The sequence below is a fragment of the Podarcis erhardii genome (assembly GCF_964252035.2).
Source record: "Podarcis erhardii genome assembly, chromosome: 4".
Taxonomy (NCBI): Eukaryota; Metazoa; Chordata; class Lepidosauria; order Squamata; family Lacertidae; genus Podarcis; species Podarcis erhardii.
In genome coordinates, this window is record NC_138508.1 from 95103836 (window position 1) to 95131146 (window position 27311).

The 27311-nt window shown below is 44.7% G+C and overlaps 1 protein-coding gene across 1 annotated transcript; it reads right to left on the minus strand.

The window, feature by feature from the left end:
* Positions 1 to 6494: 6494 nt before the first annotated feature.
* DCT (dopachrome tautomerase) lies at positions 6495 to 27055 on the minus strand. Its single transcript, XM_081858179.1, has 8 exons — positions 26511 to 27055; positions 20829 to 21128; positions 20061 to 20161; positions 17943 to 18109; positions 15835 to 16014; positions 15618 to 15753; positions 10285 to 10486; positions 6495 to 7939 (listed from the first exon to the last, which is right to left on the minus strand). Exons 1-8 carry the CDS (start codon positions 26806 to 26808, stop codon positions 7758 to 7760), a joined length of 1566 nt encoding a protein of 521 aa, XP_081714305.1. The 5' UTR covers positions 26809 to 27055; the 3' UTR covers positions 6495 to 7757.
* Between the last annotated feature and the right edge of the window lie 256 nt (positions 27056 to 27311).

The window sequence follows — 27311 nt, forward strand, 5'->3', positions numbered from 1 at the left end:
TTGATGAGGAACTGCAGATATGTAATGTGAAATTGTGGACGGAGGGAGCAGACCCTGTACTATGGCCCTCTTTGCCTCCCCAGGTCTCATAGTATTTAACATTGTAAGGTCCAACTCGGTGCTTTTCCCATAACCTTCTCAGGATGCTAGTTCCTAATGTTCTCACTTTGACGGAGCACATGGAGGATTTAAGAGAGTAAGATCCCTGCTGGATCAAACCAAAGCCTGTCTTAGCCCAGCATTCTTTTTCTGACTGTGGCCAATCAGGTGCCGATGGGAAGATGACAAGAATGACACATGAAGCTCCCATGAAGCTCCCTGGAGCTGCATATTCAATGGTGAAGGTAAATAAATGGGACCTGATCAATGGCTGGAAGAGAGAGCCCTAGTTGCTTTGACTTTTGCACACACAAAAAGGACGGCCGGACATAATGATAATAATCATAAATGAACAATAAAGTGCTTAAAATGGGGGGGTTGGGTTATGGGATTCTAAGGGATGTGGGTAGTGCTGTGGGTTAAACCACAGAGCCTAGGGCTTGCCGATCAGAAGGTCGGCGGTTCAAATCCCCGTGATGGGGTGAGCTCCCGTTGCTCGGTCTCTGCTCCTGCCAATCTAGCAGTTCAAAAGCACGAAGTGCAAGTAGATAAATAGGTATCGCTCTGGCGGGAAGCTAAACGCCATTTCCGTGCACTGCTCTGGTTCGCCAGAAGCGGCTTAGTCATGCTGGCCACATGACCCGGAAGCTGTATGCCAGCTCCCTCAGCCAATAAAGCGAGATGAGCGCTGCAACCCCAGAGTCATCTGCGACCAGTGGCCCCTTTACCTTTACCTATGGGATTCTACAATTAATCATTGTAAAAACCAACCCCCTAAGGGGAATATTTTTCATGCCATTTCCAAATGAGAGTTTATTACTGTGACAGTGTAGATGCTAGGCATTCACTGCACATGGTTTCTCCCAAAGAATCCTGGGAATTGTAGTTTGTTGAGTGCTAAGAATTATGCAAAGACAGGAGTGCCTGGCGTGCTCTGGTCCATGGGGTCATGAAGAGTTGGACACAACTAAATGACTAAACAACAATGAGAAGAATTATGCATCTGCTAGTGGTAAGCTACAGCTCTCAGCATTTTGGGGGGGAAGCAATATGCTTTAGATGTATGGTGTAAGCCATGCTTTTTTCTTTAAAAAATTAAAATGTTTAGGGGTGCTGTCATTTTGACTCAGGAAAAGCAACATTTTATAGTTCAAATCAGGGGAAATAAATACAGTAAATGGACAAAAGTAGAAAGATTCACAAAATGTTTAGGGGTATGCATACCCCTGCATACCCTCAGAAAAAAATCACTGGGTTTAAGTCCCATTCATCCCAACAGCAGCCAAATCCACCTGATTTGTTTATCAGGAAAGCCAAGGAGCCGAAGTGCGGTGTGTTGTGAGTGATTCATCCATCGTTCTCAGAATACTTCTTTTCAGCTGATTTTAAATGACAGTGGTCAGCTTCTGAATACTGCGGCAGCCGCCACAGAACCAGCTGCATATTTTCAGCCTGCTCCTGACCCTTTCTAGATTCCACGAGCTCCAGCTACAGGAAGATCTGCACAATTGCAGGAAGACCTGTTTCTCGAGGCAGTGGTTTCCTTTTTCCAGTGATCGGCCGAATGGGAGTGTGACGAGAACACTGACCTCAGGAGCAGCGAGAAATGTCACCGCATTTGACAGGAAATGTTCCTGTGACTTGGAAATGGTACTGTGGAGCTGCCATTTCTCCTGCGTTTCATGTGGCACTATGATATCTGATGATTTTCCAGGTTTTTGTAGCACTTCAAGGTCTCTGAAACAAGCTACCAGAAGCAAGAGCAACACTGGTGTAATGGACATAAATTCACTTTGTTTTGTTTGTTTTTAAAGTTCATTTGCCTTAGGAGTGAAGTTGACTAAGCCAGAAACTGCCCGTGAACTACCTTAAACAATTCCAGCATTCCTTTTACTTATATGGGCAGGGGAGGCTGGTGCAATTGGAAAAGCGGAGAGAATAATGAACCTCCATATTCCATTTGTATTGTTGTAAAGCTAGCAAAGAGAAATCAGGAATAGTATCCCAGTAGCAGAGAGGGGAAAGATTATTTTGTTACACCACAGAAATAATCACCTGTACTGTACACAAATTTAACTGACAGCATAAAGGCTGTATTTGGCCCTGGAACAAATAGTGGCTGGTGGTGAAAATTCACAGGGTTCGGGTGAATAACAGCCGTATGCTCTTTTTAAACAATGTTTTCACATTCCATACTCTGCTCTCCTCGTGAGCATTGCACCATTGAAGAAAATAAAGTTTGGAAAGTTTCCTGCTGGAAAAAGGGTGGAAATGCAATTTTTTCAGAGCACATGGAAAGGAAATTCTGGCAAGCACCCCATATATTTTGAAAATAATCCATGCCTCTGACATTTGCAAACCCAGCATCTACAGAAGTAAAACTGAAGCACTTCCAGATGCTCTAGATACCAAACTCTGATCGGATCTGTGTTATCTTACCCTTTAACTATAGCAAACCCAGGTTCTCTATAGTTGAAGGGTAAGATAACACATATCCGATCAGAGTTTGGTATCTAGAGCATCTGGAAGTGCTTCAGTTTTACTTCTGTAGATGCTGAGGATTAAATGTGTCTATTTTGTCCATGCATTCAGCACTCAGTGCCTGTATTCAGATAACAAACAAGGACCAGTCAGCAAAGCAAGGCTCCAAATAGAACAGCTTTTCCATTCTGCTTAGATACGCTTGTTCATTATAGCGATCTCATTACCATTTGCAATTATGGTCCTTTTGTTAGAAGAGCAATGGCATAGACAAAGAGCTGAAATAACCATGGGGACAACATATTTTACAACAGGAAAAACAAAAGTCACGAGTCAGTTTGATGCATTTAGTACAGCAGCAAGAAATCTCAGAAAGACTTCCGAGGGATGCTACTGAAATGGTGTACAGTCTTCCTAGCCACACAAAATAGCCTTTTGTTGCAGTTGCTGCCTGAGAAGGGAGTAGACATTTCATGGTGACTTTTGATCACAAGCAAGGCAGGGGACAGACTTGGCTGCCTCTTCTTCTCAACCTGCCACGGGCTTGTGAAGAGCAGTTTGCATGGTTGCTTGCCACAAGTAAAAAATCATCTACAGGCAACTAGGCATTGGAAGAGAATTGGCCTCAACTACCACAGAGCCTAGGACTTGCTGATCAAAAGGTCGGCAGTTCGAATCCCCACGACGGGGTGAGCTCCCATTGCTCGGTCCCTTCTCCTGCCAACCTAGCAGTTTGAAAGCACGTCAAAGTGCAAGTAGATAAATAGGTACCGCTCTGGGGGGAAGGTAAACGATGTTTTCCGTGTGCTGCTCTTGTTCACCAGAAGCGGCTTAGTCATGCTGGCCACATGACCCAGAAGCTGTACGCTGGTTCCCTCGGCCAAAAAAGCGAGATGAGCGCCACAACCCCAGAGTTGTCCATGACTGGACCAAACGGTCAGGGGCACCTTTACCTTTACCACCCTGCAGACCATCTTGGTGTTTCACTAACACAGATATATGCAGACAATCTTGTAATTTGTGTTGTGTTGCATTGCGTTGTGTTGCTTTGCATTGTTTGTTTCACTTTTTGTTGTTTATATTGGCCTTAAGCCAGATAATTTTTAAATATCTCTGATATATTATAATGCTCTTTTTTGTTCCTTTAAATTTTTTTTATCTATTTTAACAAAGTAATAATCATAAATAAATAAGAATAAAAATGTGCACCCCACCACCGAGACCATTCCATTCTAACTATACAGTCTCCCAAAATTTCAAGACCTCTTGCGATGGTTTGACCCCTTTCCGTTTTAACAGTACAAATTCTACAAACACCCTCCATATCTCCTCAAAATCATTTCTCCTGCATATTCCCCACCTTGCCCTAATGGCACATGTTAATTTATCATTAATAGCTATATCCCACACCTCTTTATGCCATTCTTCCGTTTTATATTCTGCTTGCCCCTTCCACTCCCTAGCTATAATAATTCATGCAGCTTGTTTGTTTGTTTGTTTGCAAAACTGTCTTAGCAGCTGCCAGGGTTTGGGGCTCAAGACCTTCCTGACAAATGTCCAGCAGGGAGTGTGAAGCTGTTCAGGAAGACATGTTTTTTTTTTAAGGATCTATCTAATAAGCAAGAGGTCTTTGTCTTAAGCCTTTGTCTTATCAGTACATGGTTCAGCTATGGAATTTTCTACTACAAGGCATTGTGATGGCCACCAGTGAAGATGACTTTAAAGGGGCTTTAGAGGATAGTTCATGGAGGATAAAACTATCGGTGGCTTCCAGCCACCTCCATCGAGGTGGGTATCAGAAATGAAGAGAGTGCTGTTGTGCTCAGGATCTGCATTTGGGGTTTCCCACAAGCATCTGACTGGCCACTGTGAAAAGATGATGCTGGACTAGATAGGCCATTGATCCGAACCAGCAGGGCTTTTCACATGACGTCTTCCCTAAACGATGCCTGTCTGCATCCTGTATCCTTCCATATCAGGCCAGAAGGGCAACTAAGCACTTAAGACAGTGGCAAGTCATGTAGGGATCAATGGGGCTTCCTTTCAACAACATGTTTTTAGAGAGGCACAATACCTCAGATAACCTTAAGTATTGGGGGGGGGGGGAATAGAAGATGCTAATGAAGTCACAATTAGGTTTCAATTAAATTAACAAGCTCTCTTAGAATTCATAATCTAATTTGTTAATCAGCCTACAGCAGCAGCATCTCTTGGTGGGGAGTACAGGGAGGTTAAACCAAGTGTAGCAAATCACTGAATGTATTAAATTAAATCCGAACTATTGAAGGGTACAGAGTGTGCTGCCACATTCACACACAAAAAGGGTTCTAAAGAGCTTACACCATATATAGACTACCCTCTCACCAAAGAGTTGCAGCCATATATTATGACAAGGCCACACTCACGCTTTCTGAGCGGCATTCTGGGGTCCTTACTGACATAATGGCACTCTGCTTCAGCCAGGGAATACTGTGGATGAATATTGGCTGTTCTGTACATGGAAGCAAAATGGTTCCCTTTTCCATGTGCATGGTGACCTGACAGCCTAAATGCAAGGGAGGCTGGGATGATGCCATGATGCAGAGGTTTATCGTGCGACTGGCTTTTGTGGCAGGGTTGTTTTCAATACCACCCCTTTGTAGCTTAGAGTAAAAAAGGTAAAGGACCGCTGGACAGTTAAGTCCCATCAAAGGTGACTATGAGGTTGCGGCACGCATCTCGCTTTCAGGCCGAGGGAGCCGGCATTTGCCCACAGACAGCTTTCTGGGTCATGTGGCCAGCCTGACTAAACCGCTTCTGGCACAACGGAACACCATGATGGAAACCAGAGTGCATGGAAACGCCTTTTCCCTTCCCACTGCAGCTGTACCTATTTATCTACTTGCACTGGTGTGCTTTCGAACTGCTAGGATGGCAGGAGCTGGGAGAGAGCTTAGAGGGCACCTCTGTTGGAAGAAGCCCTCCAACATGGAGTCCTTGATCTGGCTTGAGACCATGTTTCAAGTCAGGATGCTACAGCTGCTTTTTCTTCAACACAAAAGTGGTCAGTCTAACCATGCTTTTCCCCCAAAGCTTTGGTCCTCGGTCTTGATTCTGATCAAGCAGAAGAGGGTTTCCCTGTAGTTCTCAAGCAAGCCACAAGAGGGCAACCCACAGTTTCATGCAGAACAGGTTTCCATCCCTTCTAAAACAAAGTTTTCTCCTCCTTCTTGCATTATTTGAAGGTTACGTTTTATTTAATGAAGCAAGCAAAACACAGGAGGGAAAGTAAGACTCACAGCTCCATAATTTGTAGCACGAACAGCCACATTTCATTGGGATCCAAAGTGCTACTGTAATGTGTGCTTTAGCCAAGGATGTAATACAGAAATCTCAGCACATTTTTTAAAAAAATGAATTCATGTATGCAGTTAAACAAAACAAACTAAGTAAAATCCAGCAATCACTAGCTGCACTTTGAAACTAGGTTCTTCTCGGTCCAGCATTCCCTGGAACTGCCCTGAATCAGGCCTATACATTTGTTTCCAAAAAGGGCACCCACCATTTGTGGTGCAGTATTTAGAGTATCTGACTAGCACAAGGGAGACTTGGGTTCAAATCTCTATTCAGCCATTCAGCCATTTAGCTCACTGGGGGACCTTGGGCCAGTCATCGGTTCTCAGCCTCACCTACCTCCAAGGGTTCTTGTGCAGATCAAATGGGTGGAGAGGGAATGCCATGCATTATTCTTGAGGTCCTTAGAGGAAAACTGAGATAAAAACAAATAATAATCACTTTTGGAAGCAGGATAGAGGGAGAGGCCCACTGAATCCACTTTCTCTCATGCTCTCCAACAGGCAGTTGGCACTATTAGATACTGGTAAATACCTTTTCACCAGTGAGCAGACATACAAGTAAGAATCAAAGTATGTTACTGCACACAAAGAGATGAGGAATTTAATGTATACAGAACACTTCAGTGAAACATGCGAAGCACAGTGTAATAAGCACTCAGAGCCGACTAAAAATATAGGAAGGTAGCAAACGACAACAGTTTTCCCCTGGCAAGTGTTCTTTAAGCACCGAGGGCATGCTCTGTACAGCACTTAGCACGCTGTGCTAAATAAATGTTAGAAGAGCATTCACAGTTAAGTAGTTAGGAGATCAAAGTGGTGTTACCCATATGATGGATATGTGGATATCAGCATTGCCTGTCTATAACAAGGCATACAGTGGTACCTTGGTTCTCAAACTTGATCCATTCCGGAAGTCTGTTCCAAAACCAAAGTGTTCCAAAACCAAGGCATGCTTTCCCATAGAATGTAAGGCCAAATGGATTAATCCATTCCAGATTTTTAAAAACAACCCCTAAAACAGCAATTTAACATGAATTTTACTATCTAACAAGACCATTGATCCATAAAATGAAAGCAATAAACAATGTACTGCATTGTTTGCAGTCAATGTACTGCAATTGTTTGCAGACAATCAATCAATCAGTAGCTGAACTGGGTCCCACACAGTCACAAAAACAAAACAATAAAGCCGCAAAAAGAAAAACGCAAAATTAATAGCAAAAACAGACAGACCTCAGTGTAACACTCAAAATGGAAGTGTGGCACTCAAAAAGGAAGCGTAACACTCAAAACGGAGCATATTCGGCTTCCGAAAAAAGTTTGTAAACCAGAACATTTACTTCTGGGTTTGCAGTGTTTGGGTTCCAAGTTGTTTGAGTACCAAGGCGTTTGAGAACCAAGGTACCACTGTATTTGGAATGTTCGCAACACATCAGTTCTTCTTCTCTATATTTGTGCGCCTAGCCACCTATAACACCTAAGAGAAATCTCTCAAGGTAACTCTGGGCTAAGAGTGGACAAATCAATTTCACAGAGATTCGGCGACCTGGGGAGGATTTCTTCCTGCACATGTGAGCACCCCACTTTAAATCCTGTGAGAGCCGATGAGTTGCAGTCCGTGGAACAGGAATCAAGATCTGCACCTGTCCTTTCGAAGGGTGTTGACGTGGAGATGACAACCTCAAATCAGAAAGGAATGGAGGCTTAGTTGAGCTGGTTGTGAAAGTATAAGTTGTCCGGGCGTTGTTCTCTGTCAAGGTGCTAAAGCAAAACATGGTATGTGTTGACCAACTGACTTCCCAAGGGCAGTCGATTGCAAAACAGTTCCCACCCACCCAGCCCTTAGGCTTCATCACTGTATTTCTTCACATTAAACCTTGCGTTCATTAGTGGCTCAAACCCTTTCCGGTGTCTCCGGTGCTGGAAGAGGACAAGCAAAAGGACCAGAACAAGTAAAGCAATCAGGGCTCCTCCAATGGTAGATCCAACCATGAGAGCCCAAGCGCGGGCTTCTTCAGCCGATTCTGTGAAGGCAGAAGAGCAAAGCCAATTGTTAAGTTGTGGGTGTACATATCAGACGACACAGCGATTCTTCAAACAGCTCTTGTTTATTCACAGGCCAGAACAGAACTGAACTGAAGGGTTCAGCCAGCCTGCTTATATAGAGCTCCACTAGAACGCAACAGTAACCATTATCTGTAATTATCCAATCACTGAACGTCACTTTCAGTCCCTTATTTGCATATGTGGACCTGAGTGAAAACTATCTACAGTATCCCCCTGCTGGCCCAGGGTGAGAACTTCAGTACATAACACCAATTATGGTCTACAAAAGACAAACAGGTCAAATCTGTAATGATACACTGGGCGGGAGACTTTGGGTATAACATACAGCTCACAGCTTGGGAGAAGTTATGGAATTGGGATTTAAAGTTCACGGCATGTTATATGTCACACCTGTGGGACATGCGCTGGGTCCCCTCAATACCAAGGGGTCACAGCCCCTTTAATAATAAGAATAAGAATAAGAATAAGAATAATTTATACCCCACCCTCTCCAGCCAGAGCTGGGCTCAGGGCAGCTAACACCAATAAAATTACAATAAAACATAATGGGGGCGGGGGGGAGAGAGAAACTAAAAAAAACAAAACAGTTTATTAAAATACGGGTTAAAATACAATTTAAAATGCAGCCTTATTTTAATAGTAGCCCATAGATCAAAAGCATAAGGGGAGGGAAACATAAGGGTCAGACTGAGTCCAAACCAAAGGCCAGGTGGAACAGCTCCGTCTTCCAGTCCCTGCAGAAAGATGTCAAGTCCCCCAGGGCCCTAGTCTCTTGTGACAGAGCGTTCCACCAAGTCAGGGCCAGTACTGAAAAGGCCCTGGCCCTAGCTGAGACCAATCTAACCACCATGTGGCTCAGGACCTCCAAAGTGTTGTTATTTGTGGGCCTTAAGGTCCTCTGCGGGGCGTACCAGGAGAGATGGTCCCGTAGGTACAAGGGTCCTAGGCCACAACAAAGACTGAAAGGGCCGGAGATATGTCAGCCCTCAAAGTTGGCATGTCTGCTGCCAAGGGTTGAGTGGGGCTGAGAGTGACACTGAGTGTCTGAAGCTGTTGGTCTAGGGTCTTCTTGTGGTTCCCTCATTGTGAAATGTGAGGTTACAGGGAATCAGACAGAGGGCGTTTTGGGTAGATGCGTCTGCCCTGTGGAAAGCCCTCTCCCAACAGATGTCAAACAGATAAATAGCTTTGTGATTTTGGGGACTTAAAGTTCACTGCATGTTATACACTGAAAGAAAATTATATGAAAATGATGTACCGATGGTATCGAACTCCTAGTAAATTAGCAAAAATGTATAAAATGTGCTCAGATGTATGCTGGAAATGTAAGGGGAAAGAAGGCACCTTTTATCATATGTGGTGGAATTGCAAGGTAATAAAAGGATTTTGGTAAATGATATATAATGAGTTGGGAAAAAAATGTTTAAAATAACCTTTGTTTAAAAGCCTGAAGTCTTCCTTTTAGGAATTCTAGGTGTGGAAATCCTAAAGGAGCAGAAAATACTATTTATGTATGCAACCACGGCTGCACGGATGTTACTGGCCCAGAGATGGAAAGAAGATAAAGTTCCTACCAGAGAAGAATGGCAGATGAAGTTAATGGATTATGCTGAAATGGCTAAAATGACCGGAAGAGTCAGAAATCAGGAAGACCAAAATTTTAATAAGGAATGCGGGAAATTTATAAGCTACCTTAAAGACCATTGTAAACAGTTAAAATCGTTAGTAGGGTTGGAATATCACTTGTCGTTTAAGGATAAATTCCAGACATAATGGAAGAGGTAAAGGATTTGGATTATCATAAAAGATGAGGGAAGAAAGTATTAATAATAGGACCAAAATAGGGGAGGATGGAAGTCCAGGAGATTCCTTGGAATCTTGCTTTTATGATTTATGCCTGATATAACTCTGTAAATTTTTAATTTGAAACACCAAATAAATAAATTTTGTAAAAAGAACAAAGAACAAAGCCGGTTACAACATTGTGGTAAAGCCAGGATGGGGAGCCTAAATTAACCAGAGGGCTACATTCTTTTCTGGGGGCCAAATCCACACACTAATCATTACACTAAATCCCTGGACAACTGCCATAATTGACAATGCTTCCATTTTTTTAATAGCCATGCTATTAAACCGGTGGGTATTGTAAACCAAAACAACTAGGGGCACCAGTTTGGCAAAGGCTACCACACTGTGCCCTTAGCCCAGAGTGGTACCACACTGCGACAACTGGTACATGCTGCGGTGCTGAGCTCTTGCAAGCTAAACTTGCACTATATAACTCACAAAACTATCTAGTTACCAGGCAAGTCAATGGCATAGCTGTAGCCAAGTTGTTCTGCAGGTAGAAACAGTTCTTCGTTGGCCACTGGAGGGAAGAAAGGCACCATGTTGAACTTCCGGTTGTGGCCAATAGGGGCCAGTTCTTCAGGCCACGCACTGCCAGACGGGCGAAATCGTTTCATCCATTCATCAAAAATAGCATCCGTAAAGGAATGGAGGACCTGGGAAGTCAATTCACACATGATCTTAAACTCACAGGGCTATGCCCAGGCCAATATGATGAAAACAAATAATTTGCCCTTGTTCATTTTATTCCCTGTGCTGTTTATCATCTATATGTGGGGTCCAGTGGGGTCATCTGGAGTTTTGGAGCACAGTGGTACCTCGGTTTAAGAACAGGCCTGTTTACAAACTATTCGGTTTACGAACTCCGCAAAACCGGAAGTAATGTCCCGGCTTGCGAACTTTACCTTGGTCTAAGAACGGAAGCCGAATGGTGGAAGGGCACCAGCGGCAGGAGGCCTCATTAGGGAACACATCTCAGTTTAAGAACAGTTTCAGTTTGAGAACGGACTTCCGGAACTGATTAAGTTCGTAAACCAAGGTACCACTGTACATTGACAGCAAAACGCTGATGATACACAACTCTGTTTCTCTTTCACATCTGCAGGTGAGGCAGCGGATGTGCTGGACTGATATCATGCTTCAGTAATAGACTGGATGAGAGCCAACAAACTGAAGCTCAATGCAGATAAGACGGACGCACTGTTAGTGGGTGGTTCCCTAGACCAGATGGGTGGGAGGATGCCTGCTCTTGATGGCAGTCGGAGTCTATCAACACTTGAAGGCCCACACATTTCCTAGTCCTATCATAATGCAATCAGCAGTGCTGGCTGTTACTTCCTGGCATGCTTTGAAGTGACACCAAGACTCAATATTTAAAATAATCCAAATTTCAGATAAATGAAGCCACGATCTGTAGGTAAGGGGAGCAAATGAGCCTCAAACCCTCGGTGAGTTAAGGACTTCTGCTGCATGCAAAGTGAGGCTGCAGTGGATTGAGCAGATGAGACTAAGAGTGGGTCCAATGGTCAAAAATATGGTTTCTGCAAGTGTTGTAGAAGGAAGTAAGGGGCAGATGGGGCTCTTCAACCCCAAAAAGTAGCCCATCTTGTTATCTCACAGGATATCTTTTGGAAAAGGAACATGGGTGGTGCTGTGGGTTAAACCACAGAGCCTAGGACTTGCTGACCAGAAGGTTCAAATCCCTGCAATGGGGTGAGCTCCCGTTGTTCGGTCCCTGCTCCTGCCCACCTAGCAGTTCAAAAGCACATCAAAGTGCAAGTAGATAAATAGGTACCACTCCGGTGGGAAGGTAAACAGTGTTTCCGTGTGCTGCTCTGGTTCGCCAGAATCGGCTTAGTCATGCTGGCCACATGACCTGGAAGCTGTACGCCAGCTCCCTCGGCCAAGAAAGCGAGATGAGCGCCGCAACCCCAGAGTCGGCCACGACTGGACCTAATGGTCAGGGGTCCCTTTACCTTTGGGAAAAGAAAAGCCTAAGGAATAAACTCTACACAAATCTGGAGTGGAGTCCCTAAGATGGCTGGATGGCATCTTGTATACTTCTTTCCAGCAACTCCTGCAGCCAAGCTAATGTCAAACATATTGCTCTGCTTTCCTTTGGATCACATCAGGGAGGTGATAACAAGCAGTATGTTACATCGGCTGTGAAGGTGGATGAAGGCTGCAGCAGATAAGTATCTACTGGTCATCATGACTATCATGCCATTGGAACAGAGCCTTACTGCGAAGACTGTGCGGTGGTCAGCGTGCACTGATCTACACACATAAAACAAATTCATGCACAGGCGTCTTCCAAAAACCCATCCCAAAACCAAACCCCAAAAGTCCCATGGTAACGGGGGCAGGATCGTGAAATCTGGAAGCCCCTAGTCATGAACTGGCACATGGACGGTGGATACAGATTTAGTCGTTCTGACTCAAGGAACGAGGCAGTTGAGCAGTTCAGCAGCTGTATCCATGACTGAGCAGCCCTTTTTAGGATCCACTCTTCTCACCCCAAAAAGGGAGAGGAGCTAGAAAAGGTGCCCTAAACATAGTCTGCCTCCCTTTTTCCCTGACTGGATTATCAATGTCCCCACTGTGGAAGGACGTGTGGATCCAGAATTGGCCTCCACAGTCACTTACGGACTCATTGTTAAAACCGTGTTTATGGGAGACAATTTTACTCTGCTATATGAGTGATTGCCTAAGAAAGAAAGAAGAAGAAAGAATCAGGGAGATCTTGTCTAGACAACCCAGGACCTCCATACACACTGCCCAAGCTTGCGCACAGTGGAAGGTTACTTCGGTGCAGCTAGCACAGTGATTTGGGTGTGCACTCCATATTCTCTTGAGACAGATTGAAGTCAACAACAATATTTAAGAATTGCAAGGTTGGATTTAATAATATATCAATATTACTACGTCTAGATTCTCTAATAGGCTGGTCCTGGGATGCGGATTTTCATTTTCTCTCCATTTTTATCAGTTTTATTTATTATATTTAGATCCCTGTGGAGTTCAGGACACTTCACAAAGTATGGATAAGAACCTTATGCACTTGGCTAAGACTTAACAACTCGCCGGTTGGACTACTTTCCCTGATGCTTCTTGACAAATTCCAATCTAGTTGGTCGAAGGGCACTCTCAGAAAATTGGCCACATATGGTCTCTCCCCAGAGTATTTATTAAGTTTAGAAAGGGGAAGGGCCAAGAACATAATCAAAGAAAGACTCAGGGACATTGAAGCCCAAAATGACTTTAATCAACTTCCGATAACTTATAAACGCCTATTCAATTCCCAAAGGCCCCATCTAGCAAACTATCTCAAAGTACTATACAACGCTAAACACCAATGGGCATTTTCCAGGGCCCACTTTAATGCTCTCCCTTCAGCTCTCCTAGAGGGAAGATATAACAAAACACCGATCGAACAAAGATTATGTCCCTGTAACAGCAACGAAACAGCAACGAAATCGAAACCATCGGGCATGTCATCTTATAGTGCCCATTTTATCGAGACTCAAGAAAAGAGCTAATCGAGCCGATTCTGAGGAAAATACCTCGTAGTACAGACAACACCTATATCAGACACCTCTTAGCTGACAAAGAGACCAAAATCAACAGGCCTGTGGCAAAGTACTGTTACATTGCAACAAGAGTAAGATGAGCAAAGATGTCAGCAACAGAGTTCAAATTGTAAACATCGAAGGAACGATAATAAACAGTAGTGACATTCGAACTGAATTTTTAAAACCTTAAAAGTCGAAACCTGGTCATAAATATAAGCACCAATTCTGTGAATTGGCTATATTTCCACTGTTATTTGTAGCTCAATACTACTTATAATGTCATATTTTTATAAATTGTTTTCTGGTCATTGACCGTATTAAAGATATTTGATTTTGATTTGAACCTGCCATGAAGGAACACAGCTGTGGCTTCTTTCCTTAGGCATTGTTACAGAATTGTACTGCAGTCAATCAGAGTTCTTACATCTCCTACAAGTTTCTTCCACGTACCGTAGTTCTTCTATTTGCATTACTAAAGCTGCAGGGTTCAAGCTTTAATTTAGCCACCAGATGGGGCTCACATACTCCATTATGCCCCCAGAACACCGATGGAAGATCTTATGAATTAACAGAGGCACTTTCATGCATATGAAATATTCCTTTTTCCCAGGGGGGCTTTTTTCCCCCCCTGACTGCCCACATAGGGGTTCCATAAGGTGCAGGAATAGGACACTCACAAAAGGGTTGTAAACACTTTATCAAAACAAAACTAGTAATGAATCAGGTTTTGATTTGTCTTAATACTAATAATAATAATTTTATTTATACCCCACCCATCTGGCTGGGTTTCCCCAGCCACTCTAGGCTGAGGAATATTCCCCAACAAAATATTAAAAACACGATAAAACATCAAACATGAAGAACTTCCCTAAACAGGGCTGCCTTCAGATGTCTTCTAAAAGTCAGACAGTTGTTTATTTCCTTGACATCTGATGGGAGGGCGTTCCACAGCCTCCTCCCTTCTGTGTCTAAATGATCTGATCAGAGAGTTGTTTTTACCTCCACAGTTCATTCCATTACAGTGGTGCCTCGCAAGACGAAAAGAATCCCTTCCGCGATTCTCTTCGTCTAGCGGTTTTTTCGTCTTGCGAAGCAAGCCCATTGACGGCTTAGCGGCTTAGCGGCTTTTAGCGGCTTTTAGCGGCTTATCGGCTTAGCGGATCAGCTGATAAGCGGCTTAGCGGCTTAGAAAAAGGGGGGAAAAGTCAAAAAAATTCGCAAGACATTTCGTCTTGTGAAGCAAGCCCATAGGGAAATTCATTTTGCGAAGCGCCTCCAAAGCGGAAAACCCTTTCGTCTAGCGGGTTTTCCGTCTTGCGAGGCATTCGTCTTGCGGGGCACCACTGTATTTTGAAATGCAGGCAGGATTTCGAAAGAGGACTAAAGTCTGTTTACACGACGTCAGATCACCAATTCACCAACCTGAGTACTTTTGACATATGTTGGTTAAATCTGAAGTAGCAACACTTTAACCCAGTGGTTCTTAACTGGTGGTTCACTCCAGGGGATCTGTGTAACCCACCCATCACAGGTCCAGGACATCCTGTTTTGGGGGGCCATGCTATCATGTGAGAGCACAGGACCTAAAAACGTGTGCGATCGTGGCTGGGCACGTGTCTTGCTGAAGATTGCAGCTCCAAAAATGGCACATGTCTGGCTCTAGCGAAAATTGAAAACGTCAATATTGGGTGGCTAGCATCAACAGGTACAGATAACAATCAAGAGAAGACGTGATTTCTGTTCTCATTCGTAGAAGTGGTCCTCCTGGGAAATGTTCCCCAATAGGTAAAGGTAAAGGACCCCTGAACAGTTAGGTCCAGTCAAAGGCAACTATGGGGTTGTGGCACTCGCTTCAGGCCAACGGAACCTGAGTTTGTCCACAGACGGCTTTCCGGGTCATGTGGCCAGCATGACTAAACCCTTCTGGTGCTATGGAACACTGTGACGGAAACCAGAGTGCATGGAAACACTGTTTACCTTCCCACCGCAGTGGTACCTATTTATCTACTTGCACTGGCGTGCTTTCGAACTGCTAGGTTGGCAGGAGCTGGGACAGATAAACAGGAGCTCATCCCATCGTGGGGATTTGAACTGGCAACCTTCCGATCAGCAAGCCCAAGAGGCTCAGTGGTTTAGACCACAGTGGCACCCATGTCCCAATAGGCATATTTGGTTACAAGGACTTCAAGGGACCTAAAATGAGATAAGGACATACCACAAAGACAGGATCGTTCACTGCAGAATGAGGGAAAGCACTCGTTCCATTCAAGACCGAGTGGACCAAGTTATGGAGGCTCACGGCTGATGGGCCCAGGGTTCCATTGGGTTCATCGAAGCCTTCCAAAGAATTCCTGTGTCAAGCAATGCAGAGCATTACCATCTCACAAGCTCCGTTGTTCAGCAAAGCAAACGATGTAAACCAAAGAACTAACCTGAAGCTAAAACTAGAATTCCGAAAGAAAGGCGGCTTGTCGAAGTCTTGCAGAGAGAGGCAATTCTGGACATCTTCCATGGTTGGTAGCCGGTCCCCTGCTTTGCTGAATGGGTTCCTCTGCAGAAGTCCTTCGTTGGTCCCGTTACAAAGTGTAACCAGGCGGTTATAGTCATCCAAACTTGGGTTTACAAATAGAGAGACATGAAGCAGTCAGACCTGATTTTGGGCTGAGCTTTCTTGTTATTGATTTTATGCAGGGAGGAAAACAGGCCCAAAGCTTTAATTGGTTTAACAGGAAGGTTAATTAGCCAGTGCTTAGTTAATCTTCCAGTTGGGGGAAATGTTGATCACCCATACATGAAGTGTTTGAGCACCAGGGAGCATAGGAGCAGGGACGTCTTACCCATAGAGGCTAGTGGCACCAAGTGGCAAGTGGCCAGGGCACCAAGTTCTGGAGGGCGCCAGGGAAGAGGCGGAAGATGGACGCAGCTCCTCCAGGAATCAGCTCGCCACCCTCGCCCACCTCCCCCATGCCGCGCCAAAGCAGCGCCGTGCCCGGAGCCTCCGTCTGCCATGGCCACCACGGCACGAAGCGTCCAGCTGAGCCGGGAGGTGTTGCGTCCAGCCTCCGCCTCTTCCCCACCGGAGGAGCCACCCTCCAGCCGCTGACCGCCTCCTCCAGCCCTGCCGGCAGTGCAGTCCTCCCTTGAAAACTCTGGGAAACGGGAGGAGGGGCACCAGAGGGAGCTTTGCATCACGGCACCAGAAAATAATAATAATAATAATAATAATAATAATAATAATAATAATAATAATAATAATATTTATACCCCACCCTTCCCGGCCACAGCCGGGCTCAGGGAGGCTAACACCAGTAAAATTACAGTAAAAACATAAGGGGGGGGGCAATTTAAAATACAGGTTAAAATGCAATTTAAAATGCAGCCTCATTTTAAAAGTAGCCCATAGCTCAAAATCATAAGGGGAGCGAAACATAAGGGTCAAACTGAGTCCAAACCAAAGGCCAGATGGAACAGCTTTCTCTTGCAGGCCCTGCAGAAAGATGTCAAGTCCCGCAGGGCCCTAGTCTCTTGTGACAGCGCGTTCCACCAAGTCAGGGCCAGTACTGAAAAGGCCCTGGCCCTAGTTGAAACCAATCTAAGCACCTTGTGACTTGGGACCTCCAAAATGTTGTCATTTGTGGACCTTAAGGTCCTCTGCGGGGCATACCAGGAGAGGCGGTCCCATAGGTACATGGGTCCTAGGCCTAATGCTTAAGACGGCCCTGCATAGGAGGTACAAAGTGTTGGATCTTTGTGTTGGAAGTACAAACATACCCCCCCCCCAACACACACACAGTTGAGATAATGGTCAGGCAGATTCAGAGCTGGGGGAGTTAAAGTTCCCAACTGAGGAATCCCTCTTGGAGCCATGTGCAAAGAAGGTGAAATAAATCATGCTCAACAAATTAAAAATAGACTTTTCTTCAAATAGTTGGCTGTATTCAGGCATCTATGCATATGCTGCTCCCCCCCCCCTTCCTCTCCAAGTTTGCTGAGAGGAAATCAGCTTTTGCTTCCATTTTTGACTAACTAAGGTTTGTTGTTATGTCTGAACCCAAACAAACTGTGGGTAGTCTTATCTACACTTTAGGAAAACAAGTCAACTTCAAACTGTGGCTTGTGGTCCTGATTTGTTTCGCTAAACCATAGTGAATATTTACCATGGTTGTGGCTTCAGGCATAAGAGCAAACCAGAGTTAACTGCAGCTGTGCTGCAGAAGGAAGAGGGAGAATATGAGCCCAAGTCTCTGCATGTAACACCAAACCAAAGTTTAGCATTACATCTGAATCAAGTCTTGGTGGCAGCTATTACTTATTAAACCGAAAATTATCTTACACTTCCTCCAGAGTTTTTAAAATGTCACCTTTATTGAGGTTTTGATGCAGCATTTCTTTAAATGCAATGAATGAATTTATTCATCAATGAAAAGGCAGGTAATTCTTGAATTTATTAACAGCTCAAAAAAAAATAATCAAAGAAGGAGTCAAAAACCTGGATGCATAGGTATCCCCAATACCTCAGTTCTAAACAAAATTGTGTTACCTGTTGCATACTATCTGCCACTGTGAAAACCTTGAATTCCGACTTATTAGGTTTGGGTCGTCTGGACTCGGTGCTCCCAAAAGCTGATCAGTACACACATCACATTCATTTCTGCCTGTAGCAAAATTCCAATAAGGCAATGCAAAGGAATCGTTCCCAATCATCCGCTAAACATGAGAGTGGGGAGATGGAGGGGGTGGAGATGAAACCACTTTGGATTAGTTCTTTGCATAAAACATTTGTTAAAATTATTTCCGCATCTCAACAAACCCCATATAACCTCTTTGCAACCATATAACCTTTTGCTCAAACCGTCTCTTTCCTTTTTCAAATCCAGCGCATCCCAATCCCTACGAAAACATGGATATCTCTTCAGGTAGGTGTGCTATATTTGCCTGAAATCAGAGCACAAAGTTTCTACACACACACACACATGTGCCTTGTGTTGCATACAAAACAAATCTATGATTCTATCAGAAGGGACGCTGAGGCTCATCAAGTCCAAGCCTCTGCAATGCAGGATGTTATGTACTGAGTTGAATAGGATCCAAAAGGCAGCAGTCTGATTGGTCCTAGAACAATAGAATTCAGAATGCAGAAGTCTGATTGGTCCTAGAACAATAGGGTCCAGAATGCAGAAGTCTGATTGGTCCACAGGAGCCACCCAATCCAGCTCCAGGTGGAAGTGAATCCGCAACCTGATTGGCCTTCAGGTGAATTAGCCAATCACATGGGGCCCATTGTGTAAATAATGTATATAAAGCAGACATTCTGGGGGAACTTTCATTCCTCCTCACCACTATGAGCTGAATAAAGAGCATGAAATCCACTCTTGACTCTGAGTATATTTCACAGGAATATACAGCTATCCCATATTGGAATTGAACCTGTGACCTTGCTGTTATCAGCACCATGCTCTAACCAACTGAGCTACCCAGTGGATTGCCTTTGCATCGAAATGAAAAGAGAGGAACAATGTAATGATAGCGACAACAGACAGCGAGACAAACATAGTTTTAGCAGAAGATGATCAGCAGTGGAATAGAAACAGTGTTGCATGCAAAAATACAGGGGGGGGAGAGAAGAAACGCTCAGTCCTCGGATGGTGGGCACCCTTTGTGGGGCCACGTGCAGCACCCCCGAGACTCATGGGACTTACCAGCTCGCCATGCTGACCCACCTCCCTGATGCCACAGCCGTTGGGTGTTCCTGCCAAACCTTGGTTCAAATAATCCAATCATTGGCACTGGTGGAGGCAGGGCCAGCCGAGGGGTCTACTCATGCTGTTTATTAGGGGGTGGAGCTGACAGCAAAGCATGCAGTGGTCTCTCAGGGGTCGGGGGGTCACCGCCTAGGCATGCAAAACAATCATTCTTACATGCCTAATTAGAGTGGGATGGCCTTGGATTATTATCTGTGTAGTTTATCCCCACCTCAACTGATCCCTCTACCAGCCAATGCAGCCAATGCAGCTGTGGCCTAAACCACTGAGCCTCTTGGGCTTGCCGATCAGAAGGTTGACAGTTTGAATCCCCACCTGGGTGAGCTCCCGTTGCTCTGTCCCAGCTCCTGCCAACCTAGCAGTTCAAAAGCATACCAGTGCAAGTAGATAAATAGGTGCCACTGCAGCGGGAAAGTAAACAATGTTTCTATGTGCTCTGGATTCCGTCACAGTGTCCTTTTGGGCCTAAGTGGTTTAGTCATCCTGGCCAGATGACCCGGAAATCTGTCTGTGGACAAATGCTGGTTCCCTCCGCCTGAAAGTGAGATGAGCACCGCATCCCCATAGTCACTTTTGACTGGACCTAACCATCCAGGGGTCCTTTACCTTTACCTTTACCTTTACCTTTACCTTTACCTTTACCTTTACCTTTACCTTTACCTTTACCAATGCAGCAGATAGAGAAGCTTCAAATCCTTTGTCACGTCATTCTCTTTCCTCAGGGCCATCTTTACATATTTCCCAATTTGTGCTAGAATGCTAAACCTTAAGGAGGCTCATTATGCTGAGAATTCCTCCCTCTCGGGAATGGTAGGGGGCGGGTGAGAGGGAGGGCGGGCTTAGAAGCTGCCCTCTTTGCATCTTTCAAACATACACCAGTCGGTGTTTCCACTAACCTGCAGATCTCTTTCCAGCAGCAGCAAGTGATACCTGTGCCAAGTTACAAAGGCAGGTCCTTGGTGAGAGAAGTCTATTGCTGTGAAGGGGCGGCCTGGTCCTGTGGTTAAAATGGAATTAAACTTAGAAAGGGGACGTTTTCTCTATCACATTGGCTAGAAATCCATTTTAAAAAACATTGCTACAATGCCTTGACAGACGAGGGAAAGCTGTGCCTTTTGCTGTCCTGGCTTATAAATTATGGCACATTCTTGTCTAAAATTCTAGATATCTACCCATTTAGCTGACTGCCATATGCCCAGGATTCAGATTAGGCCACATAGGCTCAGTTGAAATGTTATCTGCCAGCACCATTCTTTCTTCTTATCCTATGGTGAAAACCCTGTATGCTTTGCTTGGAATGTCAGAATGGAAAACTATTTCCATTTTTGGCTATCAGAACAGTGATCGTATGTGGCTCTAAACTTTATGTTTCAGACAAAGGAATGTAATACTAGAACATTTCCACATCTATTTCTGATTTATTGGGGTTTATTGAATGGCTTTCTTGTGTGTTTTTAAAGAAACATGCGCGTGCGCCCCCCACAAAAAAACCCTAACAGTGTAAAATAAATGTAATACAAATTCAAACCTCAGTACTGTACAAACCATATTGCCTTTCTACTAACTAGACTATTCCAAAAATTACAGGAATCCTCTGTTGACATTCCTTTTAGTGTGTGTTTCACCTTTTCCTATCTTATCCCTTGCTAATGGAAATCACCAACCTAAAAGGGTGTCTCTGACTGAGTAATAATGAAGCCACACATAGTAATTGTAAATGCTGCAATTTGCAACTTGCGGGTCATTTCCACTGGGACCAAGCAGACTCAGCCAATGCTGTGTAGCGATCACATAGTCGGGGTGAACGGTGGTCTTTGCACGGTTGAGGGCATCCAAGAATTGCTCTCGCTCTTCCTCCGTCAAAGCGTGGATATTCTTCCGGACAACCAGAGGCTTCTTCTCGTCACAGTTGAGCCCTGACCAACCAAATTTGCAGTCCCCACAATTGTAGCCGGCAAAGTTCCCTGTATTAAAAGACAGCATCAGTCAAAAGTCAGCATACCGAAGCAGAAGATGTTGCCCAAACCTCTCTGTGATGACGAGGAGTTAAAGGCTGAATAAATGCTAAACATTCAAAGCTATCAGGGACCGTGCTAAGGAGGTCTGCACTGAGAAGGAATGCTGGGAGCCTCCCCCTCTGCCTGCTCCTGCTCCAGATCCTGAATCTTCCCAGGAGCAGGAGGACCATATAGATTTGGAACAGTGGTTTGCAGAGGGACATAGCTCAGAAGGCAGAAGCTGGGAAATACTGGATGGGGAACAGCTAGGAGAAGAAACACTGGGAGAGAGAGGGTTAACAGATTCACAGTCTCTGGACACAATCCACACACACACCCTCTTCTCCAAAGTCACGGAGAGCTCAGAAAGTGGCAGAACAGAAAGCACAGAGGGTACAAGCTCAGATTACAAGACGTAGGAGTGACGTAGATTAATAGGGACGGAAAGGGGTGAATTCCTTAACTGGGAGCACCGCCATTTCTAGGAGAGGTGTTCTTTGTTCTCTTGCTGTGATTATTAAAGTTTCTAACTGGTAAGAAGACTCCTTTTCCTTTGTTCTGCTTATCTACTGCCATGGGAGGGGAAGCCAATTCCCTGAATCCTGACAAAAGCGCACACATGCACACACATGCACATCAAGAATCCTGAGAACTATCATTTGTTAAGGAGGCTGGGAATTGTAACTCAGAGAGGGGTAAACTCCATTTTCCATGATTCTTTGTGATTCTTTAAATGGATGCTGTGTATGTCGCCAAAATGACTGCTCCATGCTCTCCAACATCTCAGGAGGGCTGTTTCCATAAATCCACCAAGGCATTGTCAACAAATGAGACCATGACTGCTACCTTGGCCAGATTTGCCAGCCATCCTCCCTGAAGTCTGCAGAGTTGGTGTGACATTTGGAAAAAAGCAGCCTAAACCTGATGAACAAGCTCACCATGCAGTAGGTAACATGGAACCAGCTATGAGAACAGATTTTAAATATATATTTATTTTTAAGCAGTACTATTCCCCTTCCCTGGTTCTGAGATCTGGAGAGATCACTGCCCGCTGGGATTTAGCTTCAGCAGAAATAAAAACCCCAGAAACAAGAGTACAGGCTGTGTAGACATGGCCAGGGTCATTCTTGGCCTCAATTCAGATCAAAGCTGGTTTGGGGGGAAAGACCCCAAAATGCAGTACTTGATAAGAAATGACAGTATAGATACTGATTGGGACTAATGCCCTATGAACACCACTTCCCAAAATGGTACAGGGAACACATGGGATGCAGAGAAAAGGGGAATTTGTGGACAGGATTGCTGACTTGTCTCAACATACGAGGAAAATCTATCACATTCATAAAAGATGAAGTATGGAAGAAGCCGTCTAAGAGCCATAATGGCTGGTAATTGCTTGCAATTACATTCATGACCTCTGCCCTAAATCAGTTGACGCATTCAAACAATAATCCCTTACAAGCAGTATTAGCGGCAGAAAACTGGAATAGGTCAGACTTTCATATTCAATTATTTCTGATTTATAATACCCTAGCTACAAGGAGGAGCAGTGTCCACAGAACAAAGTATGGCTCTAATAACACTAGCTCAGTAAGGCTACTGATCCACTGCCCCGTTGGTAGGTCATTAACAGAGGCAGTTTTATAGAAGTGCAAACACGGTGGTTGCATTGCAGGGGGCGCCAAAATGATGCTGCAAAACAGAGTGTGAGAGGTGGGGGTGCTCAATTTTAGCATTGGGCAAGGCACCACTGAAATTTGAGAGTTTGCCACTGTCATTAACTGCAAGCACTGAGCCTCTTGGGCTTGCCAATCAGAAGGTCGGCAGTTCGAATCCATGTGATGGGGTGAGCTCCCAATGCTCTGTCCCAGCTCCTGCCAACCTAGCAGTTCGAAAGCACACCTGTGCAAGTAGATAAATAGGTACCGCTGCAGTGGGAAGGACATCCTATTCCATACTCTCCAACATTTCTCTGATGAAACTAGGGATGTCCTAAGGAAAAGCGGGACATTCTGGGATCAAATCAGAAACCGGGATGGATTCTGTAAATCCGGAACTGTCCCTGGAAAATAGGGACACTTGGAGGGTTTGCATATATAGCATGCACAACTTTGGTCTCTCAGGAAATCCAGCTAGGTTGGCAAACTGTGTTGATTGACCCACCTAACTCAAGAGAGACCATCAGTCGTGTATTGGCAACTTGCTTCATAATCTCCCAGCCTCAGACCAGAAGCAAGTAAGCAAAGATTTAACAAGGTCCTAGTGGGTCACCACGGGACGCGGGTGGCACTGTGGGTTAAACCACAGAGCCTAGGACTTGCCGATCACAAGGTCGGCAGTTCGAATCCCCATGATGGGTGAGCTCCCATTGCTCAGTCCCTGCTCCTGCCAACCTAGCAGTTCAAAAGCACTTAAAAGTGCAAGTAGATAAATAGGTACCCCTCCGGCGGGAAGGTAAATGGCGTTTTCGTGTGCTGCTCTGGTTCGCCAGAAGCAGCTTAGTTATGCTGGCCACATGATCCGGAAGCTGTATGCCGGCTCCCTCGGCCAATAAAGCGAGATGAGCGCCGCAACCCCAGAGTCATCCGCGACTGGACCTAATGGTCAGGGGTCCCTTTACCCTTTACCTTTAGTGGGCCACCACATGGCTGCTGGGGCACAAGTTGTGCAGACCCGATCTAAATTTGGGCATGAGTGCATGGGGACAAACCAGTTCCGACAAGCAGGAATTATTTTTCCCCCTGCTCTGGCTTGAAAACAATTTCATTCAGAAGTAGCGTCATGCCTGGTGATAGTTTTAAAGTGCCTAAGCTCTGCAGGGACATTTAAGTCACACTTCTAAATAACTCTTCTGATAACTGCAATGACAAGCTGCAATTGTTTCAGATGGGTCAGGCAAGCGAATGTCATCACTAACTCTTTAACTGCATCTGGGAAGGATACAGTCAAGATTAACACACACACCCCACAATGGAGAAAATGAAGATGGAGAGAACATGTGTTGTTTGACGAGGTGCAAGACGAGGTGCAAATGCCCTGTTTTCAGAACCGAAACCTTTGTGGTCTGAAGTATCTAGTTGCCACCTGGCTCCTGTTTGAAGCTTACCTGCAGACAATGCCAGCTCCAGATTTTGGGAGCTCATGAACAAAATACCCTCTTCTAGATTGCCTACAAATATGAGTGCCTTAAGAGAGCTCCCAGTTGAGACCAAAGATCTATCTAGTCCAAGTAAAAGTGGAGAGGATCCTTTCCCCTGCCTTAAGATCCTTGAAGTAAAAATGGGATGTAAATATAACGAATAAATTAACAGAACATTATCTCTGTGTTTTAACCTGGCAATCAAATTGACATTGAGGGACTTGATAGGTACAACCGCAGCAACTGTTACTGGCTCTTTTCTTTCTTTTTCCTTTTCTCGCCTCTAGGCAAATTGGCTACCCTAATGCATCTGATGCAGAACACACAAATGCTTTCAAATGAAACCTTATCTGTCAGCTCAAAACTTTCCTTCAAGCTGCCTCATGCGCTGCTCTTACATGAGGTCTCATAACTGCACTTTGTGTTCTGGTGGCTGAAACATTTGGCAAAGACGGAACAGTGCTGCCTTTAGCATAACCAGAGCGATATTATCAGCAAAGCAGCCACCAGAAGGTTAAACTAATGCATTAGAAAAACAAACAAATATACCAGAGAACACACTTTGGGAGATCTTGGAGATTTCCGAAAAGATCTCTTGTTTGTCTAATTGCTGCTACTAAACTGGTAATTAGCTGCAGATCTTCCTCCAAATTAACGCATTTCAAAAACCCAAGAGCAGGAAGGGAAGAAAATGTCGTATTCATTTTAATACTGTTTTGTTATTGTTTGGTGACTGTGAGCATCTATTTATCAGTCTGTTGACTACTAAAACATTCCCAAATGATAGGAGATAGCTGGAATAGAAATCTCTCCCCCAGCTTCTGCAATGTGATATCCAGTGCTTGGAAAAGATGACGACTCTCTAGGTGAGAGGCAGAGTAAATAAAGTTGGATCCAGATGTCAGCCTGAATTTAGAGAGCATTAGAGAGAGTTTGGGAGCTGTAAAATTGTCTGGAGGTATAAAAGCTGAATTGAGCTTTCAGAAACGCTGTATGGGATTTGCTTTCTGCTGTAGGAGTTTCTGTTTGCTTCCAATATACTCTGCTCATATACTTACAATTTCAACATATATTGCAAAGGCACCATAAATCTCTAGTGGTCTCTCCCCCAAAGGAAGTTAAATTTGTAGCTCTTCCCTTGTAAATTTTCACCATTCAGGAAAATGAGGACCATATAACAGTACTTTGCTCTCAGTGTCTTTCTTGTCAAGCAATTAGTAAGTTCCATGAATCAAAAGGGCTCTTTTTAATGTGGGGAAAAGCCTAAAAGTGGCAAAAGTGGCAAAACTCTCCTCTCCTGCCTTTCATCATGATGTACGTCCGATTCGGGTCTGAACACATTACAAAGCTGTGCACCTGTAGCCATTTTCTTCCTGCTTCTGCATAGCTATTTTTGGAACGTTAATAGGGAAAAGTAACATCGGAAGCTGTCGATATGTATCACAAGTACTGGGGATGAAAATAAGAAATATAAAACGTAGCTTTGTGTCTATTTTGCACATGCAAAATAGATGGAACCTGGCAGAATCATGGGGACTTTCTAGTACAGTGGTACCTCGGGTTAAGTACTTAATTCGTTCCGGAGGTCCGTTCTTAACCTGCAACTGTTCTTAACCTGAAGCAACACTTTAGCTAATGGGGCCTCCTGCTGCCGCTGCGCCGCCAGAGCACAATTTCTGTTCTCATCCTGAAGCAAAGTTCTTAACCTGAAGCACTATTTCTGGGTTAGCGGAGTCTGTAACCTGAAGTGTATGTAACCTGAAGCGTATATAACCTGAAGCGTATGTAACCTGACGTACCACTGTATATTTCTGAATCTTCCTGGCTTTCTCCAGAGAGTAAGGAACCTCCCTCCCTCCCAGTATACCTGAAGGAGCGTCTCCACACCCATCATTCAGCCCTCATACACTGAGGTCCAGCTCCCAGGGCCTTCTGGCAGTTCCCTCACTGTGAGAAGTGAGGTTACAGGGAAGCAGGCAGAGGGCCTTCTCGGTAGTGGCATCTCCCTGTGGAACGCCCTCCCATCAGATGTCAAGGAAATAAACAACTATCTGACTTTTAGAAGACATCTGAAGACAACCCTATTTAGGGAAGCTTTTAATGTTTGATGTCTTGTCATGTTTTTAATATTCTGTTGGGAGCCGCCCATAGTGGGCAGGGTATAATTATTATTATTATTATTATTATTATTATTATTATTATTTTCTCACCTGTACACTGACAACTTCTGTTGAAGAATTTCAGTGGCCATCGTTCTCGGTCGTCCACATTGCGGAGAGTGTAGGGCCCGCTCCAAGGTCTGGTGTCCACTTGCACCTCCTTACAGATGCCCCTGCCTTGCTGCGAGCCACACACGTTGTTAGGATTAGGCCCCAAAGGAGGGCAGCATTGCTTGGACTGCAGCATCTCCACAGTCATGCACGCTCGTGGGAATTGCGCCGTGGTCTCCGGAAGCCAAAAGGGGCTCAGGCATCCTAAGAGAACGCAGCAAAGCAGCAGGAAGGCCATCAGTATCAGACTCCAGGACTTCTCGACTCGCTTTGTTCAACCTGCAAAGTCAGCATGGGATTCAGGGCAGGCAGTTTATTCGCAGCCTCTGGGCTGAACAAGCAAGCCAGGTTTTATGTGACCAAATGAGGTCTCCAACCCACAACCCGTCACAGCCTACCGGGTTAGACTTTAGGGCGTTTGCTTAATCCTGGAGCCTAATTTTATTGAATGCGGTAGAAACGAGGACAGTTTGGTCCTTTGTTGCTTGCCAAGAGGCCACGGCTGAGGGGTTTCTGTGTAGGGGCAGCAAACCCTAATTAGAAGGATTAGCTTTCTACCAACCCTCGTGCTTAGCACATGACATCAAGGGCAAAAAGAGGCCTTTTGAGAGGTGGGGGATATGTGAAAGACTTTGGCTCTGGGTCTCCTTGTCTTCTCTCTCGCTTGTTCTCTTTTGTATTCTGCAACACCGCTAGCATCAGAGTTCATGCACTGTGCATGGAGACACCGGTTTCTTTGTA

Coding starts and splice junctions, on each gene's coding strand:
- DCT (XM_081858179.1), bottom strand. CDS start 26,808: ATGGCCTTCCTGCTGCTTTGCTGCGTTCTCTTAGGATGCCTGAGCCCC. Junction 20,162..20,828: donor AGTCAGAGACACCCTTTTAG/GTTGGTGATTTC, acceptor TTTTAACCACAG/GACCAGGCCGCCCCTTCACA. Junction 10,487..15,617: donor TGAACGATCCTGTCTTTGTG/GTATGTCCTTAT, acceptor TTGACTTCCCAG/GTCCTCCATTCCTTTACGGA.